Raw genomic sequence first — 21,706 nt, forward strand, 5'->3', positions numbered from 1 at the left:
TATTGGATATTCTTTAAAAGCTTGCGGGGAATTATTATATTATATAAGCAGAAAGATTATTGAAATTATTTTAGTATTTCCTAATAGTGATTCCTTGGTGACTTGAGGTTTGTCCTATCTTCCTATAAGTCAATTTTGCTAATTGACAAGGAAACTTATGGCTGAATCACAAAAACGTTTACGAGTTCAGCCATATGAATTCAATGTATGCTATCACAATGGAGCTTCGACTTCACGTTTCGTTTGACAATCGTAAGGAAAAGAACGTAGTGTGACTCTAAACGGAAGCTCTAGTTCAATTATCTGAACATATGTTTTATGTGACAGCTCAACAGTTGTAAAAATATTTTAACAAACAAAATATTTGCTCTTTGGAGGGATGAAATAATAGAAATGTCATTCAAAGCAACCTCGAAGCAGGCCCACCGTAACGCAGACGAAGCCGAAGCTGGAGCGTGTTTGTGATTCAGGCATTATCCACATATGAGCTTCATCTTTAAACACGATTGTACTGACCGTAAAACCAACGAAGTTATCTATAAACTTCACGAACCGATTTATTAAATTTCAATTATTTAGAATTATGCATGATGGATCGATTCATTTGGCCAGTTTATATATCTAAGATCTCAAAAGTTTTCCTTGTTCACAGAAATATAAACAAGATTTCTCAAACAGATTTCGTACTTTTGCTGTCAGAAATCTGAGAACATGATTCAATTTCTCAAGAATTCTTTGACGCACAATTCATATAGGAGGAAAAGAAATGGATAGAAATTTTTTTTAAAAATGTCAACATTGTTTGACATTCTCAACTGTCATACCATTAAAAAAACAACTATCAAAACTTCTCATTTAGAATTAGATCTGTTTGATTTATTTTAAAGAACATTAAATGTACATATATGGATTAAAATTATGTTGTATATACAATTTCACAGCAGGTTGAACTGTCAATAGCTAGCAAATGGTTTCTGATCAAATTTCAAATATCCCTTAAAACATTTTTGTTTTTTTTTGCATTTTGAAGGTAGAATGTTTTTGACAACGCACCAGCAAAAGTTAATGGTTGACTTAAGTTTATGGACACTTTTATGTAGATTGTTGGCCTCTGCTTTTTCTTTGTTGTTGATTGTTGAACTTGTCATGTAATGGATTTCTATATCCAAATGGGCCTAAAAACTCTGAAGCTCATGAATCCGTCACTGAGTAGATATAAATGCTTTAGTTGAAAGAAAAGACCGGGGTGTATTATTTTATTTATGCTTGCCTTCTGTAGATATGCTAAAACAGACCGACACGACTCCGACGACAGAGTGTTCTCCATTCGGAAGGACGACAACGACGATGTAGATGATGATGATGATGGTAATGATGATGATGACGGCGACGACGACGACGCTCTGTTATACGACAACAGACCAAAAGCTGGAAATGTGAATAAGACACACAAAAGAAGGGTGAACTATAGGGGGTGGTGCTGGGAATGGAGCTGGGGCTGAATATACCTACATACTGTACTATATGAATGGCAAGGACTTTCATGGGATCTCAAATAAGAATAAGAAGATGGAGGCAGGGGAACTGCTTTGGATTCGGTTAGAACTGAAACTATGCCAAGAATGTGCAATTAGTGAGTGTACGAAGCGTGTTTTAGAGCCGTAGGGTTGTTTTCCAGAGCCGGTAGCAATAGTATAATGTAGAAGAGAAAAAGAAGCACCAAGCAAAAGCAGAAGCACACCAACACTAGAAGTATAAAAGCAACTTGCTCTAACTTTAGTTTGTGAGCTGATGTTCTCTTCCATTATAGTCCTTGTTGTCGTTGTTCTTGTCGTTGTTGTCGCCGTCACTGTCGTCGTCGTCGTTGCCGTTGCTGCCGCCACCGACCGTTGCCGTCATCGTCCTTTTGCACATAGTATAAAATATCAAACGTGCTCCTTCTTCTATACTTCTTATATAACAAAAACTGCCAGAATAAGGATTATAGGTACGTCGTCGTACATACGATATACGTACATATAAGCACATCCATTTAGATATAGAAATGTAAATAGAATTTATATTCAAAATCGTTCCAAGAAGAATCGTTCTTTCAACTATACCAGGACCTCTACCCCTCAAACCCTCTATAGAGCTCTATATGTACGAATATATCCAAAGGCATCAGAGCTCTGTCAGAACCCACTTTGACTTTATGCCACACTATATTGCTGATGGCTGGCACTCAACAAGCAAAGTAAGAAAGACGAAGGAAGTCCTTTCGATGTTTAGATAGATGGATCTCTGACCATTGAGAGACTTGAAAGATGCAGTGCCGGATGGGTTATTCGCTTTGGTGTGTGTTAAGTCCAAGGGCCCTACAAACATTCATAAATCTCAAGAAGCTACATGACAATATTGAAATATCCCTCTTGTACTAGGGGAAAACTAAAGTGGGTTATTCACTTCAAATTTGCATGAAGGTATAAGAAGGAATATTCGTTTATCCATTTAAAAAGACAAACAAGAGTTATTAAGGACAAATAAGAGAAAGTTTAAGGTGGGTTATTCACATTTTATTTCTACCTAATTTTTCTTTTAATCAACAATGGGTTTAAACAGAAGAGGTGGGTTATTCGTTGAAATGATTGGCTTTAGTTATTCATATTAAATTATAAATATCAATCTAGTTCACATATTCATAGTAACTAAAGAAAAAAATCAGATTTTGGAGAAATACAAAGTGGGATATTCGGATATTGGTACCTTTTCCAGTTAAAATTTTTTTAAATAAAATTTGGGTTATTCCCGTAAAAGGTTATAACCGCTACCTGAAAAGTAAGGAATTTATGCAAACATAAAAATGGTAAACTTCATTACAACCTAATTTTGTTTTAACCATCAAGGGGTTTAAAAAGTACAAAAGGGTTATTCGTTTAAATGATTGGCTTTACTCATTCATATTAAATTATAAATATCAATCTAGTTCACATATTCATTGTAACTAAAGAAAACAATTAGATTTTGGAGAAATATCTAGTGCACAAATTCATTGTAACAAAACAGAACAGTCAGATTTTGGAGAAATAGAAAATGGGATATTTGGATATTGGTAACTACTCCAGTTTAACAGTTTTGAAAGAAAATGTGGGTTATTCCCATTATATGTTATTATTGCTACCAGAGAAGTAAAGAATTCATGCAAACAAACAAAAATGACACTTGTGAGAATTACCAGATACTCCCACCCAATATCCCACAAAAGGGATATAGCTGGCTATTGATGCAGTGAAAAAACTGCCTTTAGGGCTCTAAATGACATATTCCAGCCATGGTGAATTTGCAACCACCTACATACAGTCAAATACTCAGATTTAAATAAAAATGTAAACTTTTAGCCTTATAGAGCAAGAGAAGTGCACAGAGTGATGAACAAAGCGTAGAAGAAGTTCGTCCACTTGGATGATATGCAATGAATCCTGTGAACAATAGTATGTCTTGCCTCAGGATTCATCTTCTACTTTTTCCTTTTTTTTTCGTCTTCATACTCCAAACTATATCTGTCGGACAAAAAGGACTAACGCAAATTGTATTATATATATATAGGTATGTGTACAATGCGCATTGTGCTACAAAACATCGTCTATAGATGTAGATGCACTTCTCTGCACCCACACCTCTTTTCTCTATATCATTCGGTTCGGACTTCTTCAGGTCTTGCTATAAATCATCATGGATGAAGGAAATTGAATGAAACTCTTATTGTGATCTGACTTTGACTTGGGAGTGGTGTTTTTTGTGCATTTATCTTTACTCATTACCCTCGCTTAGATTTTTATTTGACTTTTGTTTTATTGACTTTTAATATAATAGATAGATAGATGGTACCTATGTATATAGATTTGTATTGCATTCATAAATGGATTAGATTTAATTCTGGAAAATAGTTTATTGTTTATTTCTTTCTTATTTGAATTCACCACACTCTATTGTGAATGCTTTGTGAAATATGGGTGAAGGATAAAATTGTATTTGTTTTGAAAAGTCAACAGAATCTTTCTTGATTCTTGGATTATCTAATACACTTGACTTCCATGTGTCATATATGATTTAATAATGAAGTGAACGTTTTTGACAGGCTGGAAAAGAACTTTGTAGTTGGTTAGACCAGTTTATACCAATGAGTGAATAAATTAGAAATTCTTGTAACAAATGTGTATTCAGTCTAAAAGAACAAAATAATAAAATATATTTTTGAGTGAATAATTGATTTAAGATGATTTAACATACATTCACTAAATAATTTTATACCATTCAGTAGTGTATTCTTAAATTCCAGGAATATACCTTCTTGGATATTTTGAAAGTAGTCTATTCTGATTTAAAACTTCCTCTCTCATTCATTTGCTTATATTCCATCTGAAGGGGTAGATACTAAGTTGGCTTTTGCATAATTTTATACCAATTAGCGGGAAATGTCATAATTATTCTTTTGTGTAGTACCAAAACTTGACGTACCAAAATAGCCCAGCATCTTTTCAACAAAAAAAAGTTTCAGCTTAAAAAAAAAAACTTTGATTTGTCAAATATACAATGTAATTTGCAGATTTTGTTTTTATACCATTCAATGTAAATTTGAATATTATGCTGATTTTAAGCATTTCAAGGTTTCAGATTCATTAATGGATGTAAGTTTTTTCATTTTACTTAACCTACGGCCTTTTCATGAATAACTTATGGCTGAATCGCAAACACACTTCAGCTTCGGCTCACCTGAAGTTTACGAGCTCAGCCATAGGAATTAAATGCATGCTATCACAATGGAGCTTCGTCCTAACGTTTCGTTTGACAATCGTAAGGAAAAGAACATAATGTATGTGACTCCGAACGGAAGGTCTAGTTCAATTATCTGAACATTTGCTTTGTCTGACAGCTCAACGGCTGTCAACAAACAAAATATTTGCTCTTTGGAGGGATGAAATAATAGAAATGTCATTCAAAGCAACCTCGAAGCAGGCCTACCATAACGCAGACCAAGCTGAAGCGTCTTTGTGATTCAGCTATTAAATTCTGAATGGTATAAAATGAAATGTCTCAACTATGGGTAATAATCCTTAAATAAATCAATAGCGACACGAGCTGTGTGACATGCTGTCTTGTTGATACTACAGCTACTGCACATCAAGATTCTTCAATTGAAGAATTAGTCAGTTATCATGGCTCTATAGCCATGAGGTATAGACCAATTATTCTAGCAACTCATAAAGCACACCAAATTGTCAGTTTTTGTAAATGTATATTTGTCATCACTCTAAATAAATGAATACAAAATAAATTGAGTGTCGCAATATCCCGTTGATAACTTGGGCCCAATGACTTACAACTCTCAACCATTCCTGTGTGCGAGTACTGTTGGCAGGGATAAAGGGGACCTACAGTTTAAAGCCGAATCCGAATGGCTAATTTGAGAAAGCTTTTTTCATTACATGCATTACTCTTGGGGAATTTGTCAATTCCTCGCAAGAGGCAGTACCCGTAAAAAAAATTTAAATGGTATAAGTAGGGATCGAATCCAAGACCTCTGGCAGTCCAATGCACTAACCTCATGTCACGGGTACTACCACTCCAAATACAGTTTTGTTTAAATTGACGTTACCAAAAGTAAACTTCATCGCTTGATAGCAAAAAGGTCATGGCTGAACGTATTTCATACAGAAAAATGATTTTCAAAATTAATTTGAACAGTTTGGAAGCATTGTCAGTCTAATAATGGCTGCCAATCAAAAGAGTGTTACCAGCTTTAAGTTCTATAATTGTAAGAAAAAGCAAATAACGATAAAATCAAATAGAAACTAATATATATTTGGTATAATTTAATTGGTATAATTAATTGAATAGACATATATCATCAATGAAAGTATAAATACTCTCAATATTCTTATATCATATCCCTCCGTTTACTAAAAAAAACACCAAATTTCCAAATCATGCACATTTCAATCCTCTGATTGGTATAAATTGTTTTAAACCACATTAAATGTCACATTTTTGCCTTTTATGTCTTTTAATTATTCTGTCATTGTTACCTGTTGTAACAAAAGCTTGTCCCTTATCTTTAAGAATTTATATTTCTTATCCATGTCATATTGAATACAAATTAATTCAAGTATAAAATTTATTTTATATTCAACTTCAAAGAATGAAAATAATAAGTACCTTTTACAAAAAGCAAAAAAAAAAATAAATAAGGATGTCAGATAATAACAAACAATAAAATAAAATAAAAATAAAAAAAATCTCTTTAATTTCCCACCATCACCATCTTCCACCCTTTAAGCGTGTTTTGTTTTCCTAAAAAAGTCTGTTGCTTGTGCTATTTCTGTCTTAAGGTTAAACGTGTTATAAAATGCCACCCCCAACCCCTGCAACTTTACCACCCCAAGCCTCCAACTTTCATACAAACCATTTACAAAACCAACCCCATCCAGTTAACCCAACCAAAGTACACAAATTCTTCTCCATGATGCTTATCCTTCTGCGCTCCATTATTTTTCGCTTGTTCGTTTTTATTGTCCTTTTATAAAATAAAAAATATATATATATTTATAAAAGTGTGAAAAAGGATAAAAACTTTTTCATTTTAATTTAAACTCTTTCTCTGAGTTCTATATCTATTTGTGTACGTACAACTTCTACTATACGACAAGAGCGACGACGACGACGACGATGAGAACGAAACGAAACGTACGAAAACGACAACCATAGAAAAGGAGTCCCTGTCAACGTCAGCTTCAACAAGCGCGCCTGGGCTTCTTCAACTTTTATATAACTAAATCTATATATTTTATTTCCTCTTACTGATGTTTTCAGGGAGGGGGAGTGCAAAACTGGGAGATGGGGAGTTTGTCCTTTAGTCTTTCCCTATTTTATTATCCTTTACACGTCATCACATCATCACTTTCAATTTCCTTCTTTACCCAGATCCAGCGATATTCTCTAGGCGAAGGCGAAGAAGAACGAGGACTTGACTTGACTCATTCTTTTTTCTTTTTTATCGTCGATTTTATTTTATCAATTTTTTGTCTTCGTTCCTAATTTCTTCCTCTTTATTTTTGTGTGTCTTGAGTTTTTACAAGCGCCAAGAGCAATTTTTAAAGAATAATTTTTTTTTACAGACAGACTCTTTAAGTTTAAAAAAATAAGCCCGTACTCTGAGGGGCTTTTAAAGAGGTGTCTAGCATGGATTTAATTAAACATTTTCCAAAGTCATATAAACTACGTGGTTGCGTTCAAAATCCTATTTTGAAAGAATATCCTGTATATGTGATTTCTGAGATACCTTATTGTTTACCTAAATTGTGAAAATAACTTTCACCTATCAAAAAAATCAGACAAACATTTAGACTTAGAGGTCCAGAATTATTTGTGGATAAAATCTTTAATAAATAATTTCAATAATACTCTGAACATCGGACTAAATATAAAAAGTTAAAATAAATGTTCAAGTTCCTTAAAATTGAACCATGTGTTGAATCAGCTCTTCTGTCAGATACCGACTTATGTAGGAGTATATTAGAACTTCTTCGGTAGCTTTGGATTTTTTTTGACAGCCGAACTATTTTGGAGCAGCTGTTCTGTTTCACATACAAAACTAAGAAAAAAGGTATCACGATACCTTATCGACCTGCGCTTGAACGCATCCAATTAAAATCTAAAAGATTTATTTGTAATACAGGGTCCGGCAAAAAGATCTCCCATATTTTAAAAGGCTATGACATAAATAAACAATAAAAAAAAAAAAATTTATTGAATTTTTTAAATTGGAACCAGACATCTTTGTGGTTCCTTGTAAACTGAATTAAGTTTGGTTGGAGGAAGGTCTCAATCATGTGACAGTAGCGATCCGCACTGTTTGCCCATTTTCTTCAAAAAAATACGGACCTAACACACAAATTCAGCAACCGCACACCAAACTGTCACTTAAGGGTCACGCCATTATGATTACTAAAAACGGCACGTAGACCTCTATCTATCTATACCCGGAATACCATTTTATCTATAAAAAGCTTTAAATATAAACGTTTAAACGGAGGGTATTTTTGTGGGACCCTGTATGTGTCATTTTTGCCAAGAAAATTTTACCTAAAGTGTAAACAGTCGGAAGATAAATCTCTATTCTCCTAATAATAAAAATAATAATACACACCAATTGTCTCTCTTAAGCGGCTCATAGACCCATAGAAACCGGTGCATGTGTTGCGTCGTCCACTTCTATAACTGATAGCTCCATTAATTACACACGTTCCTATAAAAAGCGACCCATAAGCGACGCATTTACCGAACGCACTCAACGGTTTTAAGGGCCTTGCACATGAGAGCGAACAACGAATGCACGAATGAAACAAACGTGATTTTACACATTTCAAAAAGCCAGTTTCAAACAAAACACTTTTAAATTATAAGAAACCAATTGACACTTATGTAAGGATAATAAAATTTGCATTTTGATCTCTAAAACAAGACGATTTTGTAAAAACAATTTGTTAGTAACGAATTGCAGTTTGGTTGGTACGAACTGTCAACCTCTATTCGCGTTCCACATACCATCCACACTGCAACGAATAAATTGTTCACGCTCAAATTAACCTCAAAATTATACCACTCTTGTTTTGTTTGTTGAAAAGGGTCAATTATAAATTGACAATTCGTTGCTGTCTGCGAATAGAAATAAAACTCATGTGAAAGAAAAGTCATGTGCAAGATGCTTTAACTTTTCTCTCCGGCAGATCCTTTGACATCAATTGTCAATAATAGGCATGTTAGATAACATGGTGCATCGCTGTGCTCCAAACTCGTTCTAATAAGGTTTATTCACTCTAGTTTAGTTGCGACCAGTTCAAAGTTTTTCTCTATGCACTAAAAAATCTAATACATAAACTAAATATAAATCGTTTCTATTAAATGCTCTGAAATTCCTCAGTAGGCATTGGGTTCAAGAAATTGAACAGGCCTAGTAATTGGAAGGTTGTCTGCCATTTATAAACGAATACAATCCCAAATCCGTTTCGTACGTCAATGTCAATATGTTTGTTGCAGCAACAAATGCGACTTCAGAATTCATTGAATTTTACACCTTTTCCAAGAGAACACGAATTGAGTTTGACAGTTCCATCTCTGTTCAGATACAAACAAACCTTATATTACATCTGTTGGTTGTGTAAAATGACATTTCTTATACCAATTATTTTTATTGTTTTTTTTTAAAGATTGAAGTCACAAAAATGTGTTATTGGTATAAACTGGTATAAAGTTCTTAAAAACATATCTAGCCATTCGAATAACTTCTGAAGTGTAAATAAGTGTACATAAAATTACATTTGACGGGAAATCTAATTTATTTTAGGGATTATTTAAAGACCATCCATGTTATAAAACTATAAACGGACCTGCTTTAAGGACACTACACAGAATGGTGTAAGCTTCTTCTTATCGATCGATTTATAAAATTAATATCAAACACACATGAAGAGTCAAAGTAGAATAAGAGACGATATACACATATTAAATATATACAAAAACAACAACAAAAAAAAAGTAATTAAACCCTGAATGTCCTTTGGAAACAATTTTTATTGCATTCCAGGATAATTGATTATATTCGAAGCAGTTTCTGACTTAGATATTACTATACTATTCATATATATTCATATGGGATGTTTTGTTTATATGTATATGGAAAGGACATGGAGGCGGGTGTGTAATTGATATGGACATGAAAAAGAAGGCAAACCACTCATTAATCTCACCCAAAAAGAGCCTGGGAAAAGACAATATATACTACATACATATATCCTGATTCTTATGATGTGAACGCCTAAATGATATCACATATACACAAATATAAAGGATATTTTATTCCAAAATGCTGAAGGTATAGATAGAGGATATGACCTTGAAGATGATTTAAATGGTAGACCATCTTTAACATAAATGTTCGTTCATTCAAAAAAAAAAAGAATGATTCATATAGAAACCCATGATGATATATTACATCTTCTCAAAGGACATTCTATTGATTCATTTTTGGTAAGGATATGTACCTACTGCTACTTCTAGTTAAGAGGCGGATCTGTTTGACAATAAATCTTCGGTAACTGTTTATGGCGTTTCATTTATTTAAAATAAAATTTAAGGAAGCACCAGAAAAAAAAACCATTTTCGTTAGGTATATCCTGTGACTGATTTGGGACTTCCTTTCAAAGTTAGGTTCTTTAAGAATGCATATACATATTCAATTCATATTATCGAAACAAAGTTTGCGGGGATATTCAAAAATCAAACAAACAAACAAACCTTTTTTTCTGACAGATATAATTATTATTAGCGACCTCTGTGTATAATATCAAAGAACTTAATTGTATTTAACCCCTTTTCTGACGTGAAAACATTATTTTTCTAATTACAGGACGAAATGAACTCATAGCACGATATATTAAACTTCGCACAGGAAAAACGAGAACACGAAAGCAAGTTAGTTCACATATTCAAGTGCTGGCCCGACGAAAACTGCGAGAAATCCAAGCTAAGCTTAAAGTAGTAAGTATCTCTTTTTATTTATTATAGAATTAATTATAGAATTAACAAATAAAAAAGTAAGAATTTTCTTATTTTTAATACCATCGTTTTGATGGGTAGTAAAAATAAAATAATCTTAAATAAAAATAAAATAAGAATATTAAAAAGGGATTTTGTAGTTGAATTTGTTTGTTTCATGCTTTAATTCATTTTATTATACTTTAAAAAAAAATAATCATTTAACTCTTAACCACATTATAACTCTTCATTATGTATTTATTTTTACTTAGTTTGTTTAATTAAACATTTCTGAGGGTTATGTTTTGGGGTAATAATCTAATTTTTTGGTTAAAAATACTTGGGCATTATTCTATTCAAAAGAATTAAAATAATCATTAACCACTTTTCGATAGGGCTTTTGACGTTTAAACATCTTGACAGCCAGCGACAGAAACATAAAAACGATGTATTCATGTCTAATGACAAATAACTTGAGTAGGACATAACAAATGTCTTTTTTTTGTTGCCTTATTTAATTTAGTAATAACCATTTGTCATTAGCACTTTTGACGTTCAAACATTTTGACAGCTATTTTTCTGAAGTACGTTTCTTTTGAAAAAAATTACTTTAAATATGACAGAATGAAAGTCATTGACGTTGGCTATCTTTATTTTTTCCTAATTTTAGGTAAAAATACTTGAACATTATTCTCTTAAAGTAAAACAAATACAAATTTCAATTTATAACCACCTTTCAATCGCGGTTTTTGGCGTGCAAACATCTTGACAGCGACAGAAACGTAAAAAGCGACGTATTTATGTCTAATGACAGACAACTTGAGTGTGACATAACAAATGTCATTTGAAACATTCCTTTTTTGTTGCCTTATTTAGGTTTATATGTGTCAATCATTTTTCATTAGAACTTTAGACGTGCAAACATTTTGACAGCGATTAGAACCTGAAAACTATTTTTCTGAAGTACTGTTTATTGGAAAAAAAACTATTTTAAATATCTTTATTTTTCCTAATTTTAGGCAAAAAATACTTGAACATTATTGTTTAAAAGTAAAATAAATTAAAATTCAATTTATAACCACCTTTCAATCGTGGTGTGGGGTTGCAAACATCTTGACAGCGACATAAATGTAAAAAAACGACGTATTAATGTCTAATGACAAATAACTTAAGTATGACATACCAAATGTCATTTATTTATCAAAACTGAACCATTCCTTTTGTGTTGCCTTATTTAATTTAATATGTATTAATAACAATTTTTCATTAGCACTTTTGACGTCCAAACATTTTGACAGCGATAAGAACCTGACAGCTATTTTTCTGAAATACTCGTGTCTATTACAAACAAATTACTTTAAATATGACAGAATGAATGTTATTAATAAGGGACTTATTTTTCCTTATTTTAGGTAAAAATACTTGAACATTATTCCCTTAAGGTAAAATAAATTTTAATTTTAATTTTAAGACGCCTTTAAATAGCGGTTTTGGCGTGCAAACATTTTGCCAGCAATGTAAAAAAACTACATCCATTTTTCTAACATCCAATGAAAATAAAATATTAAATATGACAGAACAAACTTCATGGATTTGTCATTTGTTTAGTCAGTTCGTGAGAAAAATAAAATGATTAGGTATACATCAAAATATTCCGAGTGCATTATGGCTGAATCACAAACACGCTTCAACTTCAGCTTCGTCTGCGTTACGGTGGGGTTGCTTCGAGGTTGCTTTGATTGACATTTCTATTATTTCATCCCTCCAAAGAGCAAATATTTTGTTTGTTGACATTTTTTTACAGCTGTTGAGCTGTCAGACAAAGCAAATGTTCAGATAATTGAACTAGAGCTTCCGTTTGGAGTCACATTACGTTACATTACGTTCTATTCCTTACGATTGTCAAACGAAACGTGAGGTCGAAGCTCCATTGTGATAGCATGCATTGAATTCCTTTGGCTGAACTCGTAAACGTCAGGCGAAGCCGAAGCTGAAGCGTGTTTGTGTTTCAGCCATTAAGTTATCTGAAGATCACCCGAGTATTCATCGTCAATCTATGTCGTTTTGTCGAAAACTGCCTCCAATATTTTAAAAGAACAGGTAAGAAAGAGCAATAGTCAAAACGACTATCAACAAGCTGTCTGTCAGTACACTATCAACTCATCCTACTGGCGTTCTTGCTAATTCAACAATATACATGTTAACCAATTTTCTGTCTTCAAAACCAAGTAGTTATAGTATCGCCTTAGAGTGACAACAAAAAACAAAGTAGTTTGAAATTTTAGACATAAAAATGTACCTTATTTGTAAACTACGCCGCTCTAAAAAAGGGATAGTTCCACCCATGCATTTTAAAACGTCAAACTTGTGACTTTTAAGAAATTTTATTATTGATCTGATGCGAATTTTTTTACGATCTGTCTCTGTTCTCAAATGTGTCTTTTTTTGTTGAGAGATTTTGTACTTTATTAAGCAGTGTTCACATTACACTAATTTCAGCAGATTCAGATTGATATCTCATTGTTTTATCGCGTTTGATGGTTAAAATGAGATTAGCAATGAGATTCAAGGAGACGTCAAAATGAGTCGCCTGAAAAGACTCCAATATGAACAGATTCTAATGTCATGTATTCAAGCTGTCACTTTTTTTTAAAGAACCTTAAAATTCTCTATTGTCAATTAAGGTATATGCAGAATGAAAACAGTGCTGCCAAATGTTATTTGTGTTCACACATTCATTCTTTAAATCTTCGTGTGTAAAAATACTTCACCTCAACTTAATCTCAACCACAAAGCAGTTAGAATAGAGAACGTAGTTATTCCATAATCTAAACAAAGTAAAAGAATATTTTACTCATTTGTCCTTCAATGAAAACAATAAACTTTTCTTTTTGCTATTTTTCTTTTGCAATCCAACTAGAGACTCAAAGTGAGTTATTTCATCGTATACAAGAAGTAAATTTTGTCCTGGATAAAAATGATTGCAATTTGAACTTTTTACTCTTTATATTTTTATTTTATTTCAAAGTTGAGGTTCGTTCAGTTCGAATGAAATAGGTTTTAGGAACGCAAACATCGACTTTTGAGTACAATAATGCACTAAGTTAAGGGGGCGGATAACTACAAAAATATATTTACAAACAAACGACCCAAAACAACGAAAACTGGCACAAAGGGTACTCCAATATACGTATTTTTATTTCTTGTTTTGTTGTATTTTTGTTTTTTTTTTTTCTAATTTTTATTTTAACTTTGCTTTTACCGGAAGGTGGTTGGGATGAAACCTCAATTGACGTTCAAAGGAATTTTCTTTGCTACTTATTTGTTCCCTGAATGGAAGCCGAAGCCGAGAACATTTCGTTTTGCTTTAGAGCTGTGCCTTTGCTTTTCGAAGAGTTCATGTGCAGCACTTGAAAAATATTGTGGTTTGTGAATAGTTTTTTTATTTTCTAGTTGAGTTATATACTGCCTTAGAAGAGGTTAAGGTGAAAAGGAATGATTTATTTTGCTTTAAAAATAAAGGAGTTCAAGTGGATTAGAAGAATTTTTTGTTTGAAGTAAAAATAAAAAAGGAATTCTTACACGTGTCTTGTTAAATGGCAAAGTTAAGAATTAGGGTGGATGGATTAGAGATCTTTTGTGACATATGTCAAAATGACAGGTTACGCATTTGAAAAAGCTCTCAACTATGATGGAATAGCCATAAAGTAGGGGTTAAGCAGTATTTACACTACCAACCATAAAAAGTAAAAATTATATTTAAATCACAATAGCTAGAATCTTAAAATATTAGTCAACCAATTAATTTGTTAAATTCAGAAAAAAATGTCTGTTAAGAAATGTCAATTTGAATCCAAAATTCGAATTCACAACCTATAATTAATCTAATCATATTCATGAATTATACATTTTCTATCGCCTCGTTTTCTTCTGGCTTTATTGTGAATTGGGCTTTTTAAAAATCTATCTGTCTTTGGTCCTCCTGTCACATTTTTCGACCATACACATTTTGGTTTAGAAAGAGTTTGATTTTCTTCTGAGTATCATTTGTCAAAAAATTATTTGACATTTGTTGGCAAGTTTCGATTCAGGCATCATTGTAAATTCATAACTACGAAAATCAATCAATCTTATGACATTTAAGGTGTGTTCGTTTACTTTTTTCAATGTTCATAATATAAACTTTGCCAGTAGTTTGAACTGGAACTGTCAAAACTTGACAGTTTTGGGACTTAGTGACTGATTGGGAAATAACACTTTGTAAAGAATGATTTTCAAACAACACTAAGCTTGTTAACACACTAAAAAATCACTTTGTCTTCATTCATATTCACTTTCACCTAATCAACTCCCAATCGTCCATCAAAAGAACTTTCATTCCTCATCAAAAAGAAAAAAAAAAAAAAGAAACATGCGTTCCATCCATTGAGCATTTAACAAAAGTTGGCAATAATCATACAAACAAACAACAACAAATACGTTTTTAACAAGAAGTTTACAAAAAGAAAACAAAAAATCAAAACCACAACCACGTCCTATTCCTTTTCCGTAAATTTTTCTAGGATCATATAGGTAGCAGTATTGGGGGCAAGGACAAATCTCTTCACACAATGTCCTCTATGTCAAGTTCGCAAATAGTTTCTGTAACAGCGGCGAAAAATTTTGCAGCACTTCATCAATCAGCGTCCGCCCAACACCACCCGCATCATCAATTGCCACAAATTCCAACTTTGGCACAACTCGACCAGCAGCAACAACAGCACCAACAACACCACCTGCAACAATCGCAACTTCATACGCACCATTTACACCACCCACTACACCATCCGCCGATGTATCCTGGTGTAAGAAGAGTCACAATCTATCTTATCTACTTTTATTCGATATGCTATTATTATATAGTCGTATGATTTATATGTTCCTTTCAATGTTTCATTAAAAATCAAAGTGATTTGCCAGAATTATTCTTAAATGATGCGCCCCTCATAAACTTTAATAAATCGCTATGCAAAGTGTGCTGCCTTAAAAAGAAGCCATCTAATAAATTGTATTTATGAGATTACACAACTCACAAACTGTCACAATTTCTTTTAAACTTCATTTTATTCTTTATTCAAACAATCTGTCAAATGGGTAATATTTGACAACGTCTCTTAACCGTCATTTTGCAAGTCAAATGTGACAGTTTGTAAGCCGTGTAAATCACATACAAATCATTACAGCATACTTACATTCAAAATGACTGTGTTCAACATTCGCAAGATATTAAACCAACTTGTAAAAATAAAGTCGTTGACACTTCAAATCGAACAGATTTTTTGAGAACTGTTCGCGGCACGACTTTAAAATTTGCATTTGAAGAAATATAGCGCTTATGTTGAACTTGATCAATATGTCTATATACCAAACACACATACATACACATCCTATTAATTAAATGCTACCAATACAAAAAACTAAATTATCTCTTTTGAATTTGTTGTTGTTTTAAGTCGTATATAATTAATGTACCTTAATTCAGATAGAGCTAATTTTAATTTTAATTATAACGTGTAGTAACTATTTAATACATAAGCTTATATGGTGCTTATTGGTGAATAAATTGGTTGAAAGAAGGTGATGGTTAAAAGAAAATTTCACTAATTTGACATATGTTTTTATAGATTTTAAATTTTTACGTTCAAAATAAAAACTTAACACATTACTCATAATTGCTTTTAGTTCCACTAATCGATCGTTTGTTATTATCACTTAGACAAAAAGTTTCGAGCAGTTTATCATTTATTTTGTAAAATTCATAAATGGTCATCTTTTATCTTAACAAGCGGATCAAATCCTATAAATGGTGTGAGCAATTGTTTTATAAAAGGTGACATTTTAAATTTCCAAACACTTCGAGATATTTTTTCCAAGGATTAAATTGAATAAAGAACAAATAATAAAACTATATACAGATGGATTGTCAAACGTTCGAATATTGTCAGATCTGTCAGTCAAAAAACTGTGCCAGATGTCAAACAATCGTCCGAACCCATAGTGTCTGCGTTCAATCTCAGACAGATAGCGTATCCGGATACCTTTTTGTTAGTGTTTTACGTTTGAAATAACACTTGATCAAAAACAGCTGAGATGTCAAAAAATTAATCCAAAGGTATCCAATTTCTAGGGTATGTAGGTATCTGACAGAACAGCTGATTCAACACATGGTTGAATTTTAAGAAACTTGAAAATTGATTTCAGATTTTTGTATTTGTTAGTAAACAAAAAGATACAAAATGTTAGTTGAAGTTGTATTTGAGGATGTTCTGTACATAATAGACGATGTTCTATTATCCATTAAATGTTTTATCTTACAACAATTTTGACTTCGAAGCTTAAATGTTTCTTTGTTTTTTTGTGAACAGCTGAAAGTTGTTCTTATTTTTTGACAGCTATCTCAATGCAGCTATCCAACTCGTTCAAGATATCCAAGATACCCTATCCAACACGAGATTGAACGCAGCCATTGTATTATATAATAAAATGCCTGCCAACCGTCTATGACAGTTTTCATCATTAAAATATTTTTAGAAACGTCATTGTTATAGAATTGTCACCTGACAATGAAATTATGAGATTTTGTGACAAAATCGGCGAACCCTGTGAGCAAACAATTTTTCACTGAAAGTTAATTGGATATTGTCAGAGAACTGTCAGATCTTACAATGTTGCCAGATCTGACAACCATCTGTTCAGAGTCAGATTAAACATGAGAATAGTTTGTACTATGATCCTTTGAGATCAATTTTAAGTATAAATCTTTAAGTCCCCGTCATACTGCAGCGGTCGTGATATTGCTCTACATAAACGTCAATTCCTAGCTTTTTCTCAGGTTTAAATTTACCCTGAGCAGATAAAAATAACCCTTTAAACATCATCATATCAAAATTCTCATATGCTTCACTAAAATTCTCCGCTAAAAGATTTAAACACATCGGTGGTTGGCTTAGCTTTAAAAAAAATAACAAGAGTTGGCCTAGTGTACCTAATTTCCATAAAGTTAAATCCATTAAAAAAAAAAACTATAGTCTTTTATGAAAAATTTTACTAATGTTTTTATTTTTCTTAATTTTCTTTTTTTTTTAGCAATTCTGGCAGCCGGGTCTACAGCCAAGCACTTCACAAGAGTAAGTCCATTTAAACTAAATATCTAACTGGAACCATTTTTTGAATAGTAAATTATTTAATTAAGTAGAGAATATCTTTCCAGCATAAAGCCATTTACACAACCACCATATCCCGCCGGAAAACCATCAACAGCTGTGTCTGGTGAAATAGAAGCAGGTCTTCCACCAGCCCAGCCACCATGGGAGGGCAGAGCGATAGCGACGCACAAATTCCGACTACTTGAATTCTCCGCGTTTATGGAAATCCAAAGAGAAGAAATTGTAAGTATTCAAAAATAAACTAATAGACCAAAAATCAAATTATACACTTATATTTCAGTATCACCGGCATCTTTTCGTACAACTTGGAGGAAAACCGTCCTACACAGATCCCTTACTTGAGGTAAGAATGTTCCATTGGAGATTAGAAATCGTAAATGACGTTTGTTTTCTTTGTTTCTTTATAGTCCGTTGACATTCGGCAAATATCAGACAAATTTCCTGAAAAAAGTGGCGGTCTTAAAGATCTCTATGAAAAGGGCCCGCAAAATGCTTTTTACTTGGTAAAATGTTGGGCAGATCTAAATACCGAAATTTCAGGAGAGGCTGGTGTTTTCTATGGTGTAACTAGCCAGTAAGTATATTCAATACCAAAATGATTTTTGTGATCCTAAACTTCGTTATGATTATTTTTTAGATTTGAAAGCAATGAAAATGTCGTCCTTATTTGTTCAACAAAAGTGTGTTCGTTTGGCAGTCAAGTTGTGGAAAAAGTCGAAACAGAATATTCCCGCCTTGAGAATGGCCGCTTTGTCTATCGCATACAAAAATCACCCATGTGCGAATATATGATCAACTTTATACAAAAACTGAAGAACCTGCCCGAAAGATACATGATGAACAGTGTCCTAGAAAACTTCACAATTTTACAGGTTAGTATAACAGAATGTCAAACGTCAAATTTTATGAATTTTTGATTATTAACAATTTCATGTTGTAGGTTATTGCGTCGCGTGACACACAAGAAACACTACTTTGCATAGCATACGTGTTTGAAGTGGCGGCCCAAAATAGTGGTGCAACACATCATATCTATCGGTTGATAAAAGAATAGCATGAGCTTCTACCTTTGGCCACCAGGAGCAATAGCAGCAGTAACCTTAATGAGAACAATAATAATAATAATAGCTTAAGTTTAAGCCACAATAATAACAGTAGTAGCAGTGGTAACAATAATAACAACAACAATGAGACTATGAACCTGAATAATAACAGCAGTTACATGGCAATGATGCCCTTACCTGTCACTGCGGTTGTTATGGCAAAATCGCCTATTGTTATGGCCTTGCCACCACAAATTGTAGATAGCACAATCACTTCTTCAGAAAAACAGCAGCAACATCAACAACAAGAGCAACAAACTTCAGCAAAGTATTTAACATCCGTCAAATCATCACCCCAATCGCCCTTATCATCGCCACAATCACCATCATCAGCATTACCATCGCTGCTGCACCAAACGTCATCATCGGTGCCATCTGTCGCCGCATCATTGACAATATCATCAGCAACAACATTATCATCCGCCGGAGGATATCATAGTAATTTAATAAGTAGGATTAGTAATAATATGAATAGTAGTAGCAATAATAGTACTATTAAGGATAAAGTTCAAATCTCTTGTAATTTATCACAGGACATGGAAGCAACGGGGTCAAAAAACAATAATAATCTTAGTAACGAGACTAGTGTTAATCTAAATTTAACTCATAACAACAACAACAACAACAATAACAACAGCATCAACAATAATAATAATTTAAATTTAATTGAAAATAATACTCCGATGCGAACGCATGGCAGTAATAGCATTATGAACGATGCAACATCCTCATCAATACAAATGTCATCTTTGTTAGATGACAGTTGTTGCCCGTCCAAGATGGGTTCGTCATCGCCGTTAAATTTCTTAAGATTTCCCTCTATCAATTATGGAACAGAGATGAATAATGCTTTGGTTAATAGACTCACAAGTGAGAATGCTTTGAATTTGAGTAACATTGGGAAAAATAATGAAATGACGGTAACGACGACACCATTGATCTCGTCGTCGGGAATAGTGCAATCAAGAATGACAACAGTAACAGGGATGCCAACATCCCTAAGAAACGATGAGGGTAGTGATTTGATGAGAAGGGGTAACTTTGGTCGGAATTAGATTTGACAAAGAAAATTAATATTGACGTTTGTTTTCTACATACATATTTTTTTGTTTATTAATTTATATTTGTTTTGTTTGTCCAATCTTCTATTCCACTAGTTTTATACAGGGTTTTGTTTTTTGGTTAACTTTTTGAATTTTGCAGTCCTTTCATAGTGTTTTAGTTTTTCGTGTGTTGTTTTTATCTTGGCAAACAATTGAAATATGAAAGAGGCAAACAAGGTGTGGAACTATAAAGATATAGTCAAAATATCAGTGAATCCATGGACATTAATGAGGTGAATTTTTAAATTTAGTACGGCATTAGCGTAAAATTATGTGGCCCTCTTTTTTCAAGAATTGTAATCCAAATGAATTTCCCTTAGCCATATGTCATATACAAAAAGCAGCTTTCCGAAATGTCATAAACTGGATTCAGCCCTATCATACAATTCTGACATTGTTGAGGTGAACTTTGAAATTTAATATGGAAATTAAGTGCATATGTATTTTTCCAGACTTGTAGTCTTAATGCATTTCCCGTAGGCATATACCTATATTATATGTATTACCATGGACAAAATGTCTAAGGTGAGTTTGCGACCGCTTTTCTTTTCCGAAAACGAATTTATATTGTAACAATCCGTAATTGTAACCATTTTTGGCCATCACTTGACATTTTACTCTACTTTATATATGCTGTCATGGCTTTTAAAGAAATTGAAAAAAATCTGAAAACCATATTTTTGTAACATAGTAATTTTAGTTTTGCCCTTCACGAGAGATTTCTATGAAAGGACTGAGTTTGTTTGAGACTTGAATGGATGTTCAAAGCATATTTAAAAAAAATACGTCTACTTGAAAAATGCAAACTAGACATCCACAAATAGTTTTTCCTTAAGTTTCTTGATTTTTTAACGAATTTTGTTTCTGAATGTTTTTAATTTGTTATCAAAAAGATACATACAAGCTAAATTTAAACTCTCCAAAACCGGTTTTCATATTAGGATTTCTAATAGAAACTGTACATAAACAGAGCTTCTAGTTATTTCTAGTAGGTCTGTTCCTTTACTCTAAAACTCTATAAGCATTTTTCTTTATAAGTTCAGAACAGAGCCTAAGCTGTCAAACAAAAATTATGTTAATTTCTTACCTCTGAACGTTAAAGCTTAAAAATTGTGTTTCTTTATGGCTGAATCACAAACATGCTTCAGCTTCGGCTTTACCTGAAGGCTTCATATTTAAAAAAAAATACGGTCTACTTAAAAAATGCAAACTAGACATCCACAAATAGTTTTTCCTTAAGTTTCTTTATTTTTTAACGAATTTTGTTTCTGAATGTTTTTAATTTGTTATCAAAAAGATACATACAAGCTAAAATTTAAACTCTCCAAAACCAGTTTTCATATTAGGATTTCTAATAGAAACTGAACATAAACAGAGCTTCTAGTTATTTCTAGTAGATCTGTTCCTTTACTTTAAAAGTCTATTATTAACCTGTCGTTTACGAGTTCAGCCATAGGAATTCAATGCATGCTATCTCAATGGAGCTTCGACCTCACGTTTCGTTTGACAATCGTAAGGAAAAGAACGTAATGTGACTCCGAGCGGAAACTCTAGTTCAATTATCTGAACATTTGCTTTGTCTGACAGCTCAACAGCTGTAAAAAAAATATCAACAGACAAAATATTTGCTCTTTGGAGGGATGAAATAATAGAAATGTCATTTAAAGCAACCTCGAAGCAGACCCACCGTGTTTGTGATTCAGCCATTATTCGTTCTGAACTT

At 32.7% G+C, this 21,706-nt stretch overlaps 1 protein-coding gene across 6 annotated transcripts in view; it reads left to right on the top strand.

Annotated features, from left to right (window-relative positions):
* The window catches only part of LOC129948599 (protein scalloped), a 224,969-nt gene extending 206,004 nt beyond the window's left edge, over positions 1 to 18,965 (top strand). For 3 of the 6 annotated variants that reach the window (XM_056059741.1, XM_056059740.1, XM_056059738.1), the window contains exons 4-11: positions 10,445 to 10,575; positions 15,135 to 15,416; positions 17,698 to 17,738; positions 17,807 to 17,999; positions 18,058 to 18,120; positions 18,185 to 18,351; positions 18,415 to 18,649; positions 18,718 to 18,965. In XM_056059741.1, the coding sequence (XP_055915716.1) occupies positions 10,445 to 10,575; positions 15,135 to 15,416; positions 17,698 to 17,738; positions 17,807 to 17,999; positions 18,058 to 18,120; positions 18,185 to 18,351; positions 18,415 to 18,649; positions 18,718 to 18,831 (1,226 nt within the window). In that variant the 3' untranslated portion in view covers positions 18,832 to 18,965. The remainder of the gene's footprint in view (positions 1 to 10,444; positions 10,576 to 15,134; positions 15,417 to 17,697; positions 17,739 to 17,806; positions 18,000 to 18,057; positions 18,121 to 18,184; positions 18,352 to 18,414; positions 18,650 to 18,717) is intronic. The other 3 variants (XM_056059739.1, XM_056059742.1, XM_056059743.1) reach the window with 3 other exon arrangements.
* The last annotated feature ends 2,741 nt before the right edge of the window (positions 18,966 to 21,706 follow it).

The sequence above is a fragment of the Eupeodes corollae genome, chromosome 2 (genome assembly GCF_945859685.1).
Source record: "Eupeodes corollae chromosome 2, idEupCoro1.1, whole genome shotgun sequence".
NCBI lineage: Eukaryota > Metazoa > Arthropoda > Insecta > Diptera > Syrphidae > Eupeodes > Eupeodes corollae.